Source organism: Podarcis cretensis (genome assembly GCF_951804945.1).
Source record: "Podarcis cretensis genome assembly, chromosome: 12".
In the NCBI taxonomy this organism is placed as follows: domain Eukaryota; kingdom Metazoa; phylum Chordata; class Lepidosauria; order Squamata; family Lacertidae; genus Podarcis; species Podarcis cretensis.
Genome location: NC_137181.1, coordinates 5,617,550 through 5,640,319, shown reverse-complemented (window position 1 = coordinate 5,640,319; position 22,770 = coordinate 5,617,550). Strand labels below are relative to the sequence as shown.

The window sequence follows — 22,770 nt, the reverse complement described above, 5'->3', positions numbered from 1 at the left end:
GGTGGGATACCTGGAGGTCCCCGCCTACCCCAGTGAGTTGTCCAATCCCACCTGGGGGAAGCGTTGCCAGGGAAACCAGGCCAGGTAGGGGGAGGGATTACCTGCCCACACAATAGAGGGAGGATCTTACCTGGTAATCCTCACTTGGCTCCAGAGCTTCTCCCACCCTACCCACCCTCAGTTAATGTCTTCTTTTGCAGGTTAACTTTTCTTCATAGGTTTTGCAGGTTAACCTGTCTCCACAGGTATGCGGGCGCTGCTACGATAAGGTCGCTGTTAAAGGGCCGGAAAGGAATTTCCCTGCCTTGGCAGGTTTCGCCTTTCCCGTAGCAAAACGTCACAACTTTGGCGGTATCAGGCCTTGGGCGGAATCCTTTAGTCCATCTTCCTCTTTGCGGCGGCGATACCAGGGTTCCCCGTTAAAGGGGTTTCTGAAGGGAGGCTTTGGCCGTACGCCGAAAGGTCGTCATTGCTCTCCCCTGCGGCGGCAGTGGCGTAACGGGGGCGGCTATCTCTGCTTGAACATATGCTCTCCAGAGCCAGCCCATCGCCCCCCACACACACACTGGATAACCCTGATGCTCCCTAGGTCCACGGCTGGGGACTGGGGAGGGAGAACGCCCAATGCCTGAGCCAAGGTCTACCCACATTTGAAATTTAATAAAGTTGTGGCCAATTTAATCCCATAGCACGTTGTCTAGCGTCGTTATTCCACATGACGGGGGGGACCACTCGGGATCTGGGGACTCCGCCTGTCCATGCAATGCTACTCGCCCCAAAATGGAAGGAAGCAGAAGTCACAGCACAGGAAGAACGGATACAAAAACTTATGGAATATGCAGAAATGGCAAAACTTACCAGAAAAATAAGAAATCAAGATAACAAACTTTTTTATAAAAGAATGGAAATGGTTTGTTGAATATTTACAAATAAACCATAAACGGATAAGAACATTGGCAGGATTCTTGTAATAACCTGCAGTTTTATAAAAGAGTATATATTTAAAGTGGATGAATATATGAGCAAATTAAGCTAATTTGCATATGCAGAAACTATGAAAAATAAATTGAAGGAACCGCAGAGAGAGGGGGAAGGAAGTCAAGTTTTGAAATATCAAAATGACTGTAAAATTATCGACATGTATAAAATTGAAAATCATTATTTATTTTTAAAGAAAGCACTTGATGAAGGCTACCTGAGAAGCCTACATGAGAGTTCAAACATTTTATTTCCTGGTGATCCTTACCACCATTTTATCCATGTGGAAAGTTCTCTGATAGCAGACGCCTGATTGCATGAGCACAAGCCCCGGTCCATGTCTCTGGTCTTCCTGCCACATCCCAATGTACCTCTCTCCTCTGAAATAGAATGAGAGGAATCACAGAATTGTAGAGTCAGGATATGCCCCTGCCAGAATATCAGGATGAAAGCTGAATAAATCATTCCAAACATATTCTCTTTCTGCAAACCTCATTACAGTGGTACCTTGGTTCCCAAACTTAGTGCATTCCAAAACCAAAGCGTTCTAAAACCAAGGCACGCTTTCCCATAGAAAGTAATGCAAAACGGATTAATCCGTTCCAGACTTTTGAAAACAACCCCTAAAACAGCAACTTAACATGAATTTTACTATCTAACGGGACCACGAAGGGGATGGCAGAGGACGAGATGGTTGGACAGTGTTCTCGAAGCTACCAGCATGAGTTTGACCAAACTGTGGGAGGCAGTGGAAGACAGGAGTGCCTGGCGTGCTCTGGTCCAGGGGGTCACGAAGAGTCGGACATGACTAAACGACTAAACAACAACAACGAGACCACTGATCCATAAAATGAAAGCAATAAACAATGTACTGCAGTCACACAATCAATCCACCAGTAGCTGAACTGGGTTCCACACAGTCACAAAAACAAAAAACAACAGAGCCACAAAAACACAAAATAAATAGCAAAAACAGACAGACCTCAACGTAATACGCAAAACGATGAAAAGTGAAATGCAATAATCAAGGTAAAGGTAAAGGGACCCCTGACCATTAGGTCCAGTCGTGACCGACTCTGGGGTTGCGGCACTCATCTCGCTTTATTGGCCAAGGTAGCCGGCGTACAGCTTCTGGGTCATGTGGCCAGCATGACTAAGCCGCTTCTAGCGGACCAGAGCAGCGCATGAAAATGCCATTTACCTTCCCGCCGGAGTGGTACCTATTTATCTACTTGCACTTTGACATGCTTTCAAACTGCTAGGTTGGCAGGAGCAGGGACCGAGCAACGGGAGCTCACCCCGTCGCGGGGATTCGAACCGCTGACCTTCCGATTGGCAAGCCCTAGGCTCTGTGGTTTAGACCACAGCGTCACCCACATCCCTAATAATCAATGTACTGTACTATAAAATAAATAAGACAGTATTGTAGATGATAATGGTTTTTTTAAAAAAAAAATCTTACATGCACTGATGGTAGTCATTGTTTGGATGGAGGGCTTTTATCCATTTCTTCAGTCACACAAACAATCAGTCAATTAGTAGCTGAACTAGGTTCCACACAGTCACAAAAACAAGTCACAAAAACGAAGTCACAAGCCGCAGTCACAAAAACGAAGACACAAGCCACAGTGACAAGTCAGTCCCATAAAACAAAGAACAAGTCACAGTCAAAAAAAATGAAAAAGCCACACAAACAAAAACGCAAAAATAAAATAAAATGCAAAAACTAAAGCTCCAAATATCACCTCTGCGTTGCATGAGTGCTCAGGACTCAGCAGCTGACAGCCTCAACAGGAAGCCTCTGATTCATAGCTGTCAACTTTTCCCTTTTCTTGCGAGGAATCCTATTTGGAATAAGGGAATTTCCCTTAGAAAAGAGAAACGTTGACAGCTATTATGCTCTGATTAGCAATGGGGGACTCAATTTAATAATGGAACACACTCAACAGAAAGCAGAACATGTTCAGCTTCCAAGGCAGATGTTTGAGACTACAATTCCCATAATCCATGACCACTGGTCCTGTTAGCTAGGGATGATGGGAATTGTAGTCCCAAACATCTGGAGGACCGGAGTTTGCTTATGCCTGTTCCAAGGCAAAGTTCACAAACCAGAACACCTACTTCCAGGTTTGCAGCATTCTATTTCAAAGTTGTTCACAAACTAAGCTGTTCTAAAACCAAGGTACCACTGTATATCAGGTGGCTTAAAGAAACACGCTCCAAATATATGGGTGACTTACCTCTCTTTGTCGTCCCAGACGCCATAGCCGTGTTTCTTGTCATTTTCCCAGTGCCCGGAGTACTTAAACGGCTGCTCAGCATCCGAAGCATTCTCCAAGATGCCAAACCCCTGGCGTACGTTGTCCTTGAAATACCCTTTGTAGACCATCTCGTCGCCATACCTGGGAAAAATGCACGCAACATCTATTTTGGATGATATTTTGCAACTTTGGAACTCCCTGCCAATTGATTCTAGAGTTGTAACTGCTTCTGGTGCCAGCTAAAAGCTTAAGCAAGCCTACCCAGACATTTAAATGGGACATGCATTTTAATACATAAATTTCAATTCATAGTGTGCATTTTTGAAACTGCTGGTTTTATTTTGAAAAATTGGGAGGGGGTCAACTCATCGTTAGCGTCTGATTCCACTGGGAATTTGCATGTATAGTTTCTATAAGATGCTTAAGGATTGTGATGATTATGCAGAATAAAATCATGGAATTGTAAAATTGGAAACAGCCAATCCACTTGCAGATGTGAGCATGGAGGAGGTGGAAACAACCTCTTTTGCAAGGCTTAAAAAAGGTAAAGATGCTGTCTAGGTTTGTCATTGCTTTCCTCCCAAGAAGCAGGCGTCTTTTAATTTTGTGGCTGCTGTCACCATCTGCAGTGATCATGGAGCCCAAAAAAATAAAATTTCTCACTGCCTCCATTTCTTCCCTTCTATTTACCAGGAGGTGATGGGACCAGTGGCCATGATCTTAGTTTTTGGGGTTTTTTTTTGAAGTTCAACAATTACTTTCATAAAATACATATCTTGTTATGTGCAATCGGCTTTAGATACCTGTTAGGTCCATAAATTACCATATAGCGTATATCCAACACAAAAAACAGCAACAATTTGTTGTTGACAAAGGACAGCTGGATGTATAAAGGGCCCCATTACCTTCAGTAGCTTAAAGGTAAAGGGACCCCTGACCATTAGGTCCAGTCATGGCCGACTCTGGGGTTGCGGCGCTCATCTCGCTTGATTGGCCGAGGGAGCCGGCGTACAGCTTCCGGGTCATGTGGCCAGCATGACTAAGCCGCAAACCAGAGCAGCACACGGGAATGCCATTTACCTTCCTGCCGAAGCGGTACCTATTTATCTACTTGCACTGGTGTGCTTTCGAACTGCTAGGTGGGCAGGAGCAGGGACTGAGCAACGGGAGCTCACCCTGTTGCGGAGATTCGAACCGCCAACCTTCTAATCAGCAAGTCCTAGGCTCTGTGATTTAATCCATAGCGCCACCCGTGAACCCCATAACCTTTGCAAAGCTTACTCACTCGCAAATCCCATAACCGCTCATCTTGCCTTCTCGCCAGTGACACTTGTAGCAGTCATAGCGGTCCTCGGAGGCGCGAGGGATGAGGCAGATGCCAAACCTACAGCCAGGAACAAGATGATCATAGAACCACAGAACTGTGGGGCTGGAAGGGACCCCCAAGGCTCATCTAGTCTAACCCCCCTACAATGCAGGAATGACAGCTCAAGAACCAACCCTTGAGATATTTCCATCCAACCTCTATTTTAAAACCTCAAAGGAAGGAGAGTTCACCATCTTTCAAAGGAGACCGTTCCACCGCTGAACAACTCTCACCCTCAGAAAAGTTCTTCCTGATGTTTAGTTGGAATCCGGGTGGATAAAAATCAATGATTTAAAAAAACAAAACAAAAAATGGATGTTTAAAATTTAAATTCGATTTTTAAAATTTAAATTGGATTTTTTTTATTTAAATCGGAGGAAAAATCTTTTTCTATTTAAGTTACATTATAGTCCAAAGGCTATTCATCAGGAAATAAGGATTTGTTTTAAGATTTTCATGCATGCTAAAACTCAGTCTAAGTTTAAAAATAAAATAAAAAATTGTTTAACCACATCGGTTAACAAACATGGATACATATGCTATAACGTTATTGTTTTAGTTAAATAAAATGTTTAAATTTTTATTAAGTAAATGATTGTTTTTCTCCTTCCAATAAAGTGCAGCAGAAAAGTTGTCCAAATATAAACACTAATTTCATAATTATCTATGTATTTCTGATAGTATAACCAAATCAGTAATTTTTGACACACCTGTAAAAACTACTCTGAAAATTTATTACCCCGAAAACGAAACCTTCATCTGGGTGTAAATATTAAGAAGATGCCAGCAAGGTTGAACCTTTATGTAAAAAATAATGATTTAAATCAAGTCTTACTGACTAGTGTTTTAAATCAATTTGATTTAAATCAAATCCACCCTGGTTGGAATCTCCTTTCATGTAACTTGAGGCCATTTTTTCGAGTCCTACCCTCCAGAGAAAACAAGCTTGCCTCTATGTGACAGCCCTTTCGATATTTGAAGATGTCAGTCCTATCTCCTCGCAGTCTCTCCTTTCCAGGACAAGCAAACCAGACACCCTCAACTGTTCTGCTTAGTTTCCAGACCCTCAATAATCTTCATCTCCCTCCTCTGTACACCTTCCATCTTGTCAACCTCCTCCTTAAATTGTGGCGCCCAGAACTGGACTCAGGACTCTGGGTGGGGTCTGACCAAGGCAGAATAGAGCAGTACCATTTACACACCATCGAGATGTGCAATTCAGGGTGGACCAAAGCTCTTTCCTCTGCACACCTGACAGGTGAGCCCGGGAGCACCCTTACCCATGTTCCATGCCTTCCTGGAAGTCCCCGACATAATTCCGACCATCTGGCCATGTCAGCGTCCCTCTGTAAAGAAGATAAACCCATTATGGCCAGAGGAAAGCCAAGGTCTGACTCAGTTCAGGGAAGCAATCTCTGTGTATTGGAGCAGGGTCAGCAACTATCGGCCTGCAGGCCCAATTCCGCCCATTTAGCTGGCTTGTCTCTCTCCTCCCTTTTTTTTACAAGTTAAAAGTGTGATGTAAAATGGAAGGATCGGAGGGAGGGAGGGAGAACACAAACGGGGGTTATGGACTTACTTGCCGTGGGGTTTACTCAGCCGCCACTCTCCCTCGTAGGTCGCACCCTTCAACCTTCCTTCCTCCCGGAAAGTGAAGCTGGAGAAGCGGCAGACCGGCGGGTCTCTGCCTCGGCCGGCCTCGCCCCACAGAGGGAAGTCTCGCTTCCCGCTCAACGCCTGGCGCACGGCCTGGTTTAGCTTCCACTGCCACACGGCCTGCGGGAGGGAAAGAGGAGGAGAGCAGGGAGGACGAGGGGATTAAGCAAGGAAGCAGAGATAGAGGAGGGGGCTTCAGTTGCAAAGTTTGCATCAACCCATTGCTGGGAGGCACAAAAGTGCCCGCTTCACCTTCTCATTTTTCCAGCCTTGCATTCAGCTCTCTGCAGCTCCATGCCTGTTTGCCTGTCAAAACGCACCCCGCAGTTTGCCAAATTGCCAGTGCAGACCCCTTGCTCTCATTATATACAGTGGTACCTCGGGTTACCTTCGTTCCGGAGGTAAGTTCTTAACCTGAAACTGTTCTTAACCTGAAACACCACTTTAGCTAATGGGGTCTCCCGCTGCTGCCACGTGATTTCTGTTCTCATCCTGAAGCAAAGTTCTTAACCCGAGGTACTATTTCTGGGTTAGTGGAGTCTGTAACCTGAAGCGTCTGTAACCCGAGGTACCACTGCACACTCATACCTCAGGTTAAAGTACATTCAGTTTAATTCTTTTCAGGTTGCGACCTGGAAGTAACGGAACGGGTTACTTCCGGATTCTGCCACTCGCGCATGAGCAGGCGCAGACGCTCAAAATGACGTCACGCGCAGAAGCGGCAAATCGCAACCCATGCACGTGCAGTGTGGTGTAGTGGTTAAGAGCGGTAGACTCGTAATCTGGGGAACCGGGTTCGCATCTCCGCTCCTCCACATGCAGCTGCTAGGTGACCTTGGGCTAGTCACACTTCTCTGAAGTCTCTCAGCCCCACTCACCTCACAGAGTGTTTGTTGTGGGGGAGGAAGGGAAAGGAGAATGTTAGCCGCTTTGAGACTCCTTAAAGGGAGTGAAAGGCGGGATATCAAATCCAAGCTCCTCCTCCTCCTCCTCCTCCTCTTCTTCCTCTTCTTCTTCTTCTATTCAGGATGCGAACAGGGCTCCAGAACAGATCCCGTTCACATCCAGAGGTAAAGGTAAACTTAACTCTGCACGGTTAAGTCCAGTCAAAGGCAATTGCTCATCTCGCTTTCAGGCCCAGGGAGCCGGTGTTTGTCTGCAGACAGCTTTCCGTGTCATGTGGCCAGCAGGAATAAACTGCTTCTGGCGCAACGGGACACCGTGATAGAAACCAGAGCGTATGGAAACGCTGTTTACCTTTCTGCCGCAGTGGTACCTATTTATCTACTTGCGCTGGTGTGCTTTCAAACTGCTAGGTTGGCAGGAGCAGGGACCGAGCAATGGGAGCTCACCCCGTCGTGGGGATTCAAACCACCAACCTTCTGATCAGCAAGCCCAAGAGGTTCAGTGGTTTAGACCACAGTGCCACCCGTATCCCATGCATTTGTCTACACATTCCTTGACAGGAGAACTGCATTGCCAAATTTGGAGAAGTGTGAATCTCAAAGGACGACTGTGCTTCAGTTCATGTAAAAAGGTAAAGGGACCCCTGACCATTAGGTCCAGTCGTGGCCGACTCTGGGGTTGTCTATTGGTAGGAGAAAAATAACAGAGGCCAACTAGTAAGCCTGATATTTATTAATCGATTGCAACAGGGTGCGCACGCCCCGCCCCCAATGCAGGAGGGAGGAGGAACCCAGAACATTGGTGTGCAAGCTCTTATACTGACTTTTGAAATTGCCTCCCCTGTAGCTCAAGGTAAAGGAAAAGGGACCCCTGGCCATTAGGTCCAGTCACGGATGACTCTGGTGTTGCGGCGCTCATCTCGCTTTATTGGCCAAGGGAGCTGGCGTACAGCTTCCGGGTCATGTGGCCAGCATGACTTAGCCACTTCTGGTGAAGCAGAGCAGCTCACGGAAACGCCATTTACCTTCCCACCAGAGCAGTACCTATTTATCTACTTGCACTTTGATGTGCTTTCGAACTGCTAGGTGGGCAGGAGCAGGGACCAAGCAACGGGAGCTCACCCCGTCGCGGGGATTCGAACTGCCGACCTTCTGATCGGCAAGTCCTAGGCTCTGTGGTTTAGACCACAGTGACACCCGTGTCCCTTCAGTTCATGTAATTAGGTCCTTTAGAGCCAAATTTCTCCCTCGCATCCCAGACTGATCTGTTATGTACCGAAGTTCTCACCCTGGGCCAGCAGGGGGATACTGTAGATAGTTATACAAATGAAGGATCGAAAGTGACGTTCAGTGATTGGATAGTTTGTATGCAAATGAAGGATCGAAAGTGATGTTCAGTGATTGGCTAGTTACAGAAAATGGTTACTATTGCATTGTAGTGGAGCTCTATATAAGCAGGCTGACTGAGCTCCTTAGTTCAGTTCTGTTCCAGCTTACAAATAAAGAGCTGCTTTGGAAGAATCGCTGCGTCGTCTGATATGTTCGCCCACAACTTTTAACCACCAACATCTACTCCTGGGCAGTGAGTCCCACACAGCTACATACCCGTGACTCTGGTTCTTTGGCCAAGAGGAAGAACATGCCTTCTGGGGTGTTGATGCGGAGGGTGTGCCTTGAGAAACAGCAAGCAAAACAGAGAGCGGAAGGAAAAATATTTCTCAAGATTTGTATTTAAGTTACATTATAGTGCAAAGGCTATTCATCAGGAAATAAGGATTTGTTTAAAGTTTTTCATGTGTGCTAAAACTCAGTCTAAGGTGGTTTTTTTTTACATTGTTTAACCACATCAGTTAACAAACATGGATACATATGTTATAATGTTATTGTTTTAGTTAAATAAATTGTTTAAATTGTTATTAAGGAAATGATTATTTTTCTCCTTCCAATAAAGTACAGCAGAAAAGCTGCCCAAATAAACAATAATTTCACAATTACCTGTCTATGTATTTCTAACAGTATAATCAAAACAGTAATTTTTGATACAACTGTAAAAACTACTCTGAAAATCTATTATTCCATAAATGAAACAGTCATCTGGTTGCAGATATTAAGATCATACCAGCAAAAATGAGTCTTTCTGTGAAAAAATGATTTAAACCAAGTCTTACTGACTAGTGATTGAAATCGTGATTTAAGTCGTGATTTAAATCGATGGGATTTAAATCAAATATACCCTGTTTGGAAATACAGTCATACCTCGGGTTACAGACACTTCATTTTCGGGTTGCGCACAGCACTGAACCCGGAAGTACCGGAACGTGTTACTTCCAGGTTTCGGCGCTCGCGCATGCAAAGCACTAAATCGCGCTTTGCGCATGCACAGAAGCGCCGAATCGTGACCCGCGTGTGCACAGACGCGGCGCTGAGGGTTGAGAACGTGCCTCCTGTACAGATCACAACCCGAGCATCCACTGTAAATCCACTTCTGAGCTAGGGAGGAGATGGGGTTGCGGGCTTCACGCCTCTCCCCACACTCACGGCTCCAGCCCCACGCGATAGCAGGGAATCCTCAGCTGCGTCATACCCCGTGCCAGCCAATCGGCTGGCGCGGGGGGCGTGGCCTCGCCTACTTAGGTCTGGCGCGGCCGAGGACCTCTCTCTTTCCCGCGCCGCAGCTGACCTGGTTTCCCCTTCCCTCCCACCCGTTAGACTAGGTTCTTTGACGTTGCTATGAATCTCGGTTGGTCGCCGTCAAGGGGCCTGGTAGGAATTTTTCCATCTGGCAGATTGGCTCCAGCCATTTGTAATTCGCCTACCTCGTAGCAAACCGTCACAACTCCACGGTATTGGCAGTAGGCATTGGTGGGGCTACAGTCTATTGTTATGCAGATGAAGGGGGAGAAGGAGCGCCGTCACCTTCTCCCAAATAAAGGGTAGTCCGGTAAAGGATTCCGGGGGGCGTGGCCTCGTCCTAAGCCTATGGAGTGTGGGCCCACGGCACGCCCCCACGCGGTGACCCCGGGGGAGGTCCTAGTTGACGTGCCTCAGCGGGACTCCTCCCACTGGTAGTTAACACTCATCGGCCTATGAGCCGGTTAGTAGTTAGGACCAATGCCTAAGCCAATAATAATAATAATAAATAATAAATTTTATTTATATCCCGCCCTCCCCAGCCGAAGCTGGGCTCAGGGCGGCTAACAACAATCAAAATAATCCAACGATTCTAAAAACATTTCATTATAAAAATTAATTAAAATCAAATTTATGGCAACCAATAAGCAAAATTCTGTGCAGATTGCAAGAGGATGGGGGTCAGGCTGCGCCCTGACCAAAGGCCTGGTGGAACAGCTCTGTCTTGCAGGCCCTGCGGAAAGATGTCAAGTCCCGCAGGGCCCTAGTCTCTTGTGACAGAGCGTTCCACCAGATTGGAGCCGCGGCTGAAAAGGCCCTGGCTCTAGTTGAGGCCAGCCTAACCTCCCTGTGGCCTGGGATCTTCAAGATGTTTTTATTTGCAGACCGTAAGTTCCTCTGTGGGACATACCAGGAGAGGCGGTCCCGTGGGTACGCTCAATTCCTGTAATCATAGAATCCTAGAGTTGGAAGAGACCACAAGGGCCATCGAGTCCAACCCCCTGCCAAGCAGGAAACACCATCAGAGCACTCCTGACATATGGTTGTCAAGCCTCTGCTTAAAGACCTCCAAAGAAGGAGACTCCACCACACTCCTTGGCAGCAAATTCCACTGTCGAACAGCTCTTACTGTCAGGAAGTTCTTCCTAATGTTTAGGTGGAACCTTCTTTCTTGTAGTTTGGATCCATTGCTCCGTGTCCGCTTCTCTGGAGCAGCAGAAAACAACCTTTCTCCCTCCTCTATGTGACATCCTTTTATATATTTGAACATGGCTATCATATCACCCTTAACCTCCTCTTCTCCAGGCTAAACATGCCCAGCTCCCTTAGCCGTTCCTCCTAAGGCATCGTTTCCAGGCCTTTGACCATTTTGGTTGCCCTCCTCTGGACACGTTCCAGTTTGTCAGTGTCCTTCTTGAACTGTGGTGCCCAATAAAGTTGTGGCCTAATTTGACCCATTAACTCGAATTCTTGTGTCCTGTGTCTTTATTTCTATGGGCGGAGGCGGGAACTCGCCAAGCAAACAATTTGCCAGCAGCAGAACACAAGGAGAGCCTTCTGGATCAGGCCAAGGGCCCACCTAGTACAGAATCCTGATCTCACATCGGTCAACCAGATGCCTTTGGGAAGCCTGCAAGCTGGACATGAGTGCGAGAACACTCTGTTCACCTGCGATTCCCCGGCAACAGGAATTCGGAAGCATTTCTGCCTCTGAGAGCGAAGGCAGAGCCATTGTGGCTCGGGGTGTTATGTACTGAAGTTCTCACCCTGGGCCAGCAGGGGGATACTGTAGATAATTATGCAAATAAGGGATCGAAAGTGACATTCAGTGATTGGATAGTTTTAGAAAGTTGTTACAGTAACGTTGTACTGGAGCTCTATATAAGCAGGCTGACTGAACCCTTCAAGTTCAGTTCTGTCCTGGCCTGTGAATAATCAAGAGCTGTTTGAAGAATCGCTGTGTTGTCTGATATGTTCACCCACAACTTAACACGGAGGAAGTCCACTTACTTTCCTGTTTCCTTGAAAGTCGCGTCCACCCAGGTGAGCTTCAGGTCAAAACTCTGGAAGGTGTTCCCCTAGAAAACGTTGAAATGCAGAATTAGATAAATTAACAGGAAGGATTCGAAACCTGCGGGACCAGAGATTTTTAGAGGACTGGAGTAAATATCTGAACTATTTGAAAAGTAATTGTAAAAAACAGATCACGCTAGTAGGACTGCAAGAAGTTCTGTAAGGAGGACTATGCAAAATATTGCAAGGAAGACTATGAAAAGAATTATTTGTTAATGATAATTAAAAGTAATAGAGAAATTAAGAAAGGCAGAATAAGTGATTAAGAATGGAAAATTTTCAGAGGTTGATGGAAGTCCAAAATATTGTATAAGGTAAGAAAGTATGTTAAAGGACTGTTGGAAATGACATGTTAAAAATCAATAAAAATGTATATAAAAAAGAAAGAAAATGTTTAAATAATTTTCATTGTGGGGGAACTGAGGACTTGCTCACAAATTTATTGACAGCTGCAGAAATTATGATAGCTAGGAATTGCAAGGGGCAAGCAGTATATAAAATGGAAGAATGGCATAAAGAGGCGTGGGATATAGCTACTAATGCTAAATCAACATGTGCCATTAAGAAATAATTTTGAAGCAATATGGAGGGTGTTTGTAGAATTGGTACTGTTAAAACGGAAAGGGTTCAAACCATCGCAAGAGGGGTTGAAATTTTGGGAGATTGGATAGTTACAATGGAACGGTCTCGGTGGTGGGGTGCACATTTTTATTCTTATTTATGTATGATTATTTCTTTGTCAAAAATATAAATAAAGAAATAAATAATAAGGGGGGGGGACCACAAGAGCAAGCACAGCATTGGTCTCAGCGAGGCAAAGGGCCAAAGAGATTTGATCACAGAGATACTCAGCTCTAAATGTGGTTTTTTTAAAAAAATAAAACGGGGGGGGGGGGAGTTGTGTAAGCAATGGAGTGACAACTTAAACTGTAAAATATATAAAAAATTGATGATTGGAAAAGTTGCTTTTTACATAATGGACATGTTTGTAGAATGTTGCACTATTTTATTGTTGTTAGCCGCCCTGAGCCCGGCTTCGGCTGGGGAGGGCGGGATATAAATAAAATTATTATTATTATTATTATTATTATTATTATTATTATTATTATTATTAGCATCAGTTCTTCAACACGCCCTCAGCAACATCAAGGGCGCTTTATAAATTTAATAAATAATAATAATGAGAGGCAAAGCTGGTGTTGTGTGTTGAACCATGGGCGATTTGTTCCAGGAGCTCTGCTGGATACTCAAGATAACCCACAACTGGTGGAGCAGTCTCCCTTGAGAGGTTCCTTGGAGGTTTTTAAGCAGAAGATGGATGACTGTCTATCAGGGGTGCTTTTAAGTTGAGATTCTTGCATTGCAGGAAGTTGGAGCAGATGATCTTCCAATTCTATGAGAAATTGGAATTCCACCTAGCTGCCTTGAAAACAGCACACCAGAACGCAGGGAATGCAAAATATGAATCCCATTGACCAGGCGAAGGATGCAGAATCTTTGGCCCTGTAGAAGTTGCTGAACTATAAAATGCAGGAAGTATCAACAGTGGAAGAATGATGGAATTCTTGGAGCTAGCCAACCTGATTGGAAGAGTCCGTGACCAGAAGGAGGAGGAGTATCAGGAAGAATGGACGAAATTCAACGACTATTTAGTTAATTGTTAATTGATTCAATATGTTGAATACTGAACTGGTTAGAAAGAAAGATGTTAAGTGATTAAGTAAATTTTATAAGAATACTGAATTGGAAAACTGTTAAAATGATATTCATTGAAACCCAAACATGGGGATACGAGGAAGTCACTTAACAATGTTCATTAGATTAAGGCTCAAAAAGGCTATGATTTATGTTTCTTTATTTGTTTATGTGTTTGTTTATCTGTTTGTGTGCTTAAATATTTGTGAAAAAACCAATATTTTTTTTCAAAAAGAAAAGAAAAGAAGTTGCTGAACTATAACTCCCATCAGCACCAACGGACATGGTCAATGGCCAGGGATAACGGGAGCTGTAGTTCAGGAACATCTGGAGGCCCAAAGATTCCCCATGCCTGGGTTAGGACCATCGTTCCCTCCATTTCCAACGTTCAAGTTGTGGGTGCGAATCCTTACAGAGAGGAAACAGCGCCACGTGAGCATAGGAAGAATCTCACTCAGGTTTGTAGGAGGGCAAAAAAGCTTTAGCAAAAGCAACGTTAAGGAGAAGGAGGGCACCAAAACACTGGCAACAACCAGTGGCTTCAGAAATCTGACTGGGAGGGAATGGAAAAACAAGATGGAGGAGAAGGGAATGGGAATGCTGAATGGGGAACGCTCCACACGGCAGCAATGTTTGGCACAGGTCAAAGTACACCTGGACTCCTTACTTGAATCAACACAAGGATGTCGTTGAAGAGCAGAACCCGGTCAGATCTTCCTGTGCTGGGATAGAGGGCAAGATTCCGGCTGTCTTCCAGCAGCCTCCTCTCAGAAACACAAAGAACATCCTGGAATGACAGAGTTATTTCATCATTGCACAGTATACTTAAAGGAGCGTCTCCACCCCCATCGTCCAGCCCAGACACAGAGGTCCAGCTCCAAGGGCCTTCTGGCGGTTCCCTCATTGTGAGAAATTTCAGGGAACCAGGCAGAGGGCCTTCTTGGTAGTGGCGCCCGCGTTGTGGAACGCCCTCCCTGTTAGAATTCCTGCTCCGTGATTGCAGTCATGGGATTGTTGTCTATCACATGACGGTGTATGTTTTGACTTCACAGAGTGGGAAGTGAGGGAGACAGGATGTTTGTGTTACTGTGTTCTGTGAAGTGGGTCTATTGTCCTTTGTTCTTTTGCTCTTTGCTGTCTGGTGCTAGAGAGAGAGGGAGCCATGTTGCAGTGCTCCGTGTGTGTTTATATGTAAATAAAGTAGATTAGCCAAAATGCTGAGTTGCTGAGGTCTGTTGCGAAAGCTGTGAACACTCTGCGGATCCCTAAGTGTGCCGATGTCTGTTGGCGTCAGTTGCTGTGATGTTCGGGCTGAAGAAAGCTTTTGAAGCTCCCGAACGAACGACCAGGAGGGAGAAAACATGCCAGTCGGGTCCTACTCGAGTGTAGGCTGAGCTCCTGACACTCCCGTCAGATGTCAAAAGTGCAGGACTAGTGGCGACATGTAAAATAGTAAAGGAATTCTGGGAAATGATATATAATGAATTGAAAAAAGTTTCTGAGCCGTTGAAACTTTGAAATGTTTTGTGTAGGGGAGCCCTTAGACCTCTCCCAACCGTTTTCCCCTCTGTGACGCACCGTGAACTTGTGGCCCAGGGACTTCCAGAGGTTCCGGGTGAGGTTGGCTTCATCCAAAGCTTGGCAAATGAACAAGTGAAGCTTTGCAAACCCTTCAGCAGCTTCGCTCACTTCTTTAACCAGGTTCTGTGAGGTGGGGATAAAACAACAACAACATAGCTCTTCAGAAATCTTTCCTTTTTTAATAAAAAAAAAAATCACCAAAAAGGCAGATCTATGCCCCCAGAAAAGTGCATGTTATTCATATTATATTATATATTATATTATATTATATTACATTATATTATATTATATTATATTATATTATATTATATTATAGTTGTTTGGTTTGCATAGTAGCATATAACTTCTATCACACTCCTTGAGAATCTAGTGTACATCTTTGTTGGAAGCCGCCCAGAGTGGCTGGGGAAACCCAGCCAGATGGGCGGGGTACAAATAATAAATTATTATTATTATTATTATTATTATTATAGCTCAGGAAAGATGCTGAGAATTGTTAGGAAGTACACTGAAAAGGATATACCAAGAGCTCTGGCCAAAAGTTTCAATACAAGGAATAATTCCTACTCGAGAGTTGAAAAGAAAAACGTGTATATTCTGCTAAGAATAACAGTTTTAAACTAATAGTAAATTTAAACACAACGTATATGTGCGACAGTTTTAAAATAATAGTAAATTTAAACACAACGTTTAAGTGCAGAAATAATGTAGTTTCAAATATGCAATAATATAATATAAAATACCAGTACACAACAATTGTTTTATACAAGTCTCAATGGCAGTCAAAAAGAGTCCATGTTATATAAAGTCAGAATAAAGAATCAAATAGGGCCAAAAAGAAGATCCGGAGTATGAATTAGATGTACGACTCAGTCGTGGTGACCAGGACAGGGCCCTGTTTCGGAGTAAATGCCTTCTTCAGCTCGGTTTTTTAAGGAATATAAATCTGTTGGAAGTCTGTATCATTCAATTCTTTTGTGTTTCTTTTTCAACATGCATCTTAGATAAATGAATCCAAACTTCTTTTTGGCCCTATTTGATTCTTTATTCTGACTTTATATAACATGGACTCTTTTTGACTGCCATTGAGACTTGTATAAAACAATTGTTGTGTACTGGTATTTTATGTACCTTTATATTATATTATTGCATATTTAAATCTACATTATTTCTGCACTTAAACGTTGTGTTTAAATTTACTATTATTTTAAAACTGTCGCACATATACGTTGTGTTTAAATTTACTATTAGTTTAAAACTGTTATTCTTAGCAGAATATACACGTTTTTCTTTTCAACTCTCGAGTAGGAATTATTCCTTGTATTGAAACTTTTGGCCAGAGCTCTTGGTATATCCTTTTCAGTGAGAATTGTTAGGAGACATCCCACCACCAGTCCTCCACTTTTGGCACCATGCATAAAATTGCAACCTATCCATTCCTCACTTACAAGAAATCAATTTTTTACCCTGTGGAACTCCCTGCCCATTGACATTAGGCAGGCATCTTTGCTATACTATTTCCCAGCACCTGCTGAAACCTTTTCTGTTTTGGCAAGCCTACCCCGGATGCATAAGCTAAATACAATTTAGTTTTTTACTGCTATTTCTAACTCCTTGTATTATTCATATTATGATTTTTCTTAGGCCACATCATTTTAAACTGCTGGTTTCTGTCCAAAAAAAAATGTACATTATGTAAACCATTTGGCAGTTTATTTACAAATACAGTGGTACCTCGGGTTACGCTACCAAAATAAAATAAAATAAAATAAAATCATTTGCACAGACAAGTCTAACAGCTTATTTTTAATTATTTTTATATATCCTTTATTTATTTATTATTGAATTTCCTCCACGGAGCTCAAGGTGATGCGACGTGGCTCTCCCCCTCCTCAATTAAGCCCCCAAACTTGCAACGCTGACCCTGCGAGATGGGAAAGGCTGAGAGGTGGTGACCGAGCCAAGCTCACCCAGTGAGCTTCAGGGCCAAGTTGGGCATGCGAACCCAGGTCCCCTGAATCCTAGGTCCCAGCGCTCTAACCACTATGCCACACTGCCTAGTGGAAGGCGTGCAGGATCCGCTACCTGGCCATGAGCTTCCTTGAGCTGGGAGAAGACCAGGCTGTACTTCTGGAGGTGCTCCCAGAAGGGCTTGTGCAGCACAGTGTGGAGAGCGACAGCGATGGACGTCCCCGGGGAGAAGTCGGTGAGGAACTGCTGCAGCGACGGCTTGTGGCTCTTCCAGAAATCGCTGCAACGATTCAGAATTGGCAAGACAGAAACAAGCTGTGAGTGGTGTGGGATGTGAAACACAACAGCAGTCAAGTACAACACTCCTAGAGTGAACATGTTTACGCATGGGGAGGAAAGTTTGTCCAGCCAGCAGGTAAACTTCCTGTTTCCTTCTGGGCTGCGACAGACTTCCTCTGCATGTGACTAGAGGTGGGCGTGGCCTCACCTGTGCAGGTAACGACAAAAGCACAGGGCAGGGCAGCCATCTCTCTCTCTTTGACTACATACATTGAAGAAGCAACATCTGCTTAGCCAAAGATGCTCTCTTGGCCTCCAGCCAAGAGAGGACAAAGGGACTGTCTCCTTATGAGATAGTTTCCATGTGTATGTTACTTTTCTAAGCTACCGGTAAGTCTGCCTTCTGGGATCCAATTGTGAACTGAATGATGTGTGAGTAAACCTTTTTATACTTTTATAGAAGACTGTGTCGTGTCTTAAGTTTTATGAGGGAATAAGACACCTGCTTCTTGGGAGAAAGGCGATGACAAACCTAGACAACATCTTAAAAAGCAGAGACATCACCTTGCCAACAAAGGCCCATATAGTTAAAGGGGAATCCTAAGGCTTCTTCACACAGAATGCTTTTGTAAGAACATAAGAATAGATCGGGCCAGTGGCCCATCGAGCCCAGAATCCTATTCTCACAGTGGCCCACCAAATGTCTGTGGGAAACCAGCAAGCAGGATTTGAACACAAGACCTCTCCTCTCTTGTGGTTTCTAGCAACTGGTCTTCATAAGCATCATTGTCTACCAGCTCCATCTGGTACGCAGGCTGAGACCCTCGCTGCCTGCAGACTATCTCGCCAGAGTGGTGCATGTTCCGATTATCTCCCGCCTGGAATACTGCAATGCACTCTACGTGGAGCTACCTTTGAAGGTGACCCGGAAACTACAACTAATCCAGAATGCGGCAGCTAGACTGGTGACTGGAAACGGCTGCCGAGACCACATAACACTGGTCTTGAAAGACCTACATTGGCTCCCAGGACGTTTCCGAGCACAATTCAAAGCCCTAAACGGCCTCAGCCCAGTATACCTGAAGGAGCGTCTCCACCCCCATTGTTCTGCCCGGACACTGAGGTCCAGCTCCGAGGGCCTTATGGCGGTTCCCTCCCTGTGAGAAGCCAAGTTACAGGGAACCAGGCAGAGGGCCTTCTCAGTGGTGGCACCCGCCCTCTGGAACACCCTCCCATCAGATGTCAAGGAAATAAACAACTATCTGACTTTTAGAAGACATCTGAAGGCAGCCCTGTTTAGGGATTTTTTAAAATGTTTGATGTTTTATCATGTTTTTAATATTCTGTTGGGAGCTGCCCAGAGTGGCTGGGGAAGTCCAACCAGATGGGCAGGACATAAATAATAAATTTATCATCATCATCATCATCACCACTGCCTCCAACTGCAGAGGCAGAGAACGGCAATCCTGGCTAGTAGCCATCATTAGACTTCTCTAATAAATAATAATAATAATTATATATATATTACTACTTATACCCCGCCCATCTGGCTGTGCTTCCCCAGCAACTCTGGGTGGCTTCCAACAAAATATTAAAATACAGCAATGCATCAAGCATTAAAAGCTTTCCTAATTAGAATTAGAATTGACTAATTCTCTTTTAAAGTCATTTAAAGTGGAAAGAGAAAGGTCTTTCTCCCTCTTTCATTACCCTAGAACTTGTGGACATCCGATCAGGCTGAATGTAGGATTATTCAGGACAGATAAAAAGAAATTACTTCTTCGTGCACTGCAGAGTTAAAATATGGAACTCCCTGCCACAGTGATGGCCTCCAACTCTTGCGCTCAGATCCTATTGGTGGGTTTCCCATAATGGGCATCTGGTTTACCACTGTGAGAACAGGATGCTGGACCAGATGGGCCATTGGCCTGATCCTGCAGGCTCTTCAAGCACACTACAAGCCACACTCACCTTTTATTCCTGGCAGCATGGTCAAAGACTTGGGTCACGACACAACTGGCGAAAGTGGAGAAGTACCTGTTTAAAATAAATTGGGACAAGCATTAGGCTGTGTGTCTGAGCTCCCCGGGACTGAAGGAACTTTGCAGACGTTTTGCAACGCTCTTTTACCAAATTTTGATGGGAAGGTCAGGGCAAGCGAACAGGTATCTAAAGCCATTTGCACATAATAAAACATGTATTTTATCAAAGTAATGCAGCGAAGAAGTATATTAATAGTGAAATACAATGAAGAAGAAGTATATTAATACAAGTGGTACCTCGGGTTACATACGCTTCAGGTTACAGACTCCACTAACCCAGAAATAGTACCTCGGGTTAAGAACTTTGCTTCAGGATGAGAACAGAAATCGTGCGGCGGCAGCAGCGAGAGGCCCCATAAAGTGGAGCTTCAGGTTAAGAACAGTTTCAGGTTAAGAACGGACCTCCGGAACAAATTAAGTTCTTAACTTTAGGTACCACTGTAGTGAAATAATTATTAAGCTCTTATTTAAAATGATTTTTATTCATAGCAAACTTAATAATGCAAACACATTGGCATTTGGCAATAACAAAAGTTATTTTGATAAAATATGTATTTTGTTATGTGCAAATGGCTTTAGATACCTGCTAGGTCCATAAATTACCATATAGCATATATTCAACACAAAAACCAGCGAGTTTGTTGTTGACAAAGGACAGCTGGATATATAAAGTGCCCTATTACCTTCAGTAGCTAAGGGCCTCATCAAACCTAAATCCGCCCTGGTCTCACAGGTCCTAGTCCGACACTCTTAACCCAGAACTTTCCAAACTCTGTGTCACGACACGTTAGTGTGTCGGCTGCGTGTGCAGTCGTGCAAACGCCCTTTGTGCTCCTCCCGGGGCTGGAAAGAGAGCGGGCAGCCAGCCGGTTTGCTAGCCAAACTGAATTCCTGCGTTGCAAATTGATATACGTCTAAAAAGTGTGTCGCCAACAGGAAAAGTTTGGAAAGCTCTGCTCTGACCACTATGCCACGCTGCCTCCACGGGTTTGCGGTTGTACTCACTGGATGTAAGTGTCAAGGAACAAGTCGGCTTTCTGGGCAAGGTACAAGTCTTGGATGCTGACGGATTCTGACACGCCGAAGGTTTGCTTCAGAGTTCTGTAGCTCTCCTCCGTCAGGTCCCAGATGACTTGGAAGCGGTTGTTCAGCTCGTCCAAGAGCTTCGCGTTCTCAAAAGACCCTTCGGCGCAAGCAGGGAAGGTAGGGCAAGGAGCAAACGTTAAATCAGGGGTCAGCTAACTTTTCCAGCAGGGGGCCGGTCCACTGTCCTTCAGACCTTGTGGGGGGCCAGACTATATTTGAAGGGGGGGAAATGAACGAATTCCTATGTACCATAGCTGCAATACCCTGCTGTCCGTACGGCATACATAGCAGTGCACACGCATGCGATATACATAGTGGCAGTGTGCATGCGCTGCTGGGTGGTTTGCCCCGCCCCTCGACACACCGCACCGGGTGCCGGAGAGCCTTCCTTCGCCCCTGGCACAGAGTGTGAAATTTCTTATTATATATATATATATATATATATATATATATAATATTTTATTAAGTTTTAACAATAATGAGGTTATAAAACAACAAATAAAAAAGACACAAGAAAAATACATAAATACAAAAATACAAACATTTAACATAGGAAAAAGAGGGAAAAAAACAAAAAAACAAAAATCCCTCTTTTTAATTTCTCCTCTTTAGTTAACTTATTTTCCTGACTTCCTCACGCCTCCCTTTTTTGTATTCCATTTAAAAATTGGTTCAGCAAATTCATATCCTGTTAGTTTATCCTTAATTATTTTTCTTCACATATTATAGCTTCAGGTTTTCATCTAATATCACTCCAATCTTACATTTTACCTTATTACTAGAACCCCTTCATTTCATTTCAATGTCATCAACATTCAAACATTTTACAATATTTCTGTAAGTAGATTTTAAATTTCTTCCAATCTTCTTCCACCATCTCTTCTCCCTGGTCTCGGATTCTGCCAGTCATTTCCGCCATTTCCATGAAATTTCAAGGCCAGGATGCCTATGCCACGTTCGCCCTCTGTGCTCACCTGACTGCAGGAGGGGCTGGAGCACGACGCTGTTGATCCGAGCAAGGCAGGAAGAGAAGGAATCCTCTGTCCTAAGCAGTGAGGCAGCGACGTCTGTGATGCTCATGTCCTGCCAGGGATCAGGAAATAGGAGAGAACACAAAAGACTCCAAATTAGACCGGAGCTGCAAAATGAAAAGAAAAAAAAACAGCCACCCAGCTTGCTGTTTATGAAGCCCCAATCCCAACCCAAGCAGCCTGAAACACGTTGAACAAATCAAATTCGCAAATCTTTATTGGCATATACAGTGGTACCTCGGGTTAAGTACTTAATTCGTTCTGGAGGTCCATTCTTAACCTGAAACTGTTCTTAACCTGAAGGACCACTTTAGCTAATGGGGTCTCCAGCTGCCGCCAGAGCACAATTTCTGTTCTCGTCCTGATGCAAAGTTCTTAACCCGAGGTACTATTTCTGGGTTAGCGGAGTCTGTAACCTGAAGCATATGTAACCCGAGGTACCACGGTATACCAGATTCCAGCAGGGTTCGGAGCAATAAAAGAACTCAGCATAATCTGCATTGGACACTTAAGTTAACGTTGTGTAACATTCACAAATCCTCATTGCGCGTTGCAGAAAGCTCCATTTTTCAGAGACACGGTTGATGGACTCTTTCGAGGAGTTGGAGATGGCGTTTATAAGTGGTCCACGTTTCACAAGCATACAGTAAAGTTGGTAGTACAATAGCTATGTAAACAAGCATTTTGGTTTCCCGGCGAATGTCCCGGTCCTCAAACACGCTGCACTTCATTCGGGAGAAAGATGCAGTCGCAGAGCTCAGGCCAGGCATAGGCAAACTTGGCCCTCCAGATGTTTTGGGACTACAACTCCCATGATCCCTAGCTAACAGGACCAGTAGTCCGAAAAACATCTGGCGGGCCAAGTTTGCCTATGCCTGGCTCAGGTGATGATGGATTTCGGCATCAGTGTTGGCCCTCGTGGAAAGATAACTGCCCAACGAGTTGAGGAAGGGGGACCTTCACATTTTCCATCTGGCACAGAGCCACTTCCTTTGTTACCTTAATCGCCCATTGCCTCACCAGGAAGCTAACATGGCTATTCCAGGGATTTCTATCCCTGCTTAGATTTTAACACTTGCTGGATACAGGGATTAGAAGGAGCCCAAGCATACAACCTAAACACCCTTTTTAAAAAAGAACAACAATAAGGACTGGCAACACTTTTTCAGAAATGAATATTTTCCTATTTCAGTGTTATAAGCCTAGCTCCCCCAA

The 22,770-nt window shown here is 44.4% G+C and overlaps 1 protein-coding gene across 6 annotated transcripts in view; it reads right to left on the bottom strand.

Annotated features, from left to right (window-relative positions):
* The window catches only part of ALS2CL (ALS2 C-terminal like), a 97,838-nt gene that overhangs the window by 25,693 nt on the left and 49,375 nt on the right, over window positions 1-22,770 (bottom strand). For 4 of the 6 annotated variants that reach the window (XM_079996444.1, XM_079996447.1, XM_079996446.1 and 1 more), the window contains exons 2-14: window positions 21,499-21,607; window positions 20,444-20,621; window positions 19,368-19,433; window positions 17,232-17,397; window positions 15,144-15,269; window positions 14,233-14,352; window positions 11,808-11,875; window positions 8,772-8,859; window positions 6,185-6,381; window positions 5,886-5,951; window positions 4,525-4,623; window positions 3,219-3,380; window positions 1,247-1,358 (exon numbers count right to left, since the gene is read on the bottom strand). In XM_079996444.1, the coding sequence (XP_079852570.1) occupies window positions 1,247-1,358; window positions 3,219-3,380; window positions 4,525-4,623; window positions 5,886-5,951; window positions 6,185-6,381; window positions 8,772-8,859; window positions 11,808-11,875; window positions 14,233-14,352; window positions 15,144-15,269; window positions 17,232-17,397; window positions 19,368-19,433; window positions 20,444-20,621; window positions 21,499-21,607 (1,557 nt within the window). The remainder of the gene's footprint in view (window positions 1-1,246; window positions 1,359-3,218; window positions 3,381-4,524; window positions 4,624-5,885; window positions 5,952-6,184; window positions 6,382-8,771; window positions 8,860-11,807; window positions 11,876-14,232; window positions 14,353-15,143; window positions 15,270-17,231; window positions 17,398-19,367; window positions 19,434-20,443; window positions 20,622-21,498; window positions 21,608-22,770) is intronic. The other 2 variants (XM_079996445.1, XM_079996443.1) reach the window with 1 other exon arrangement.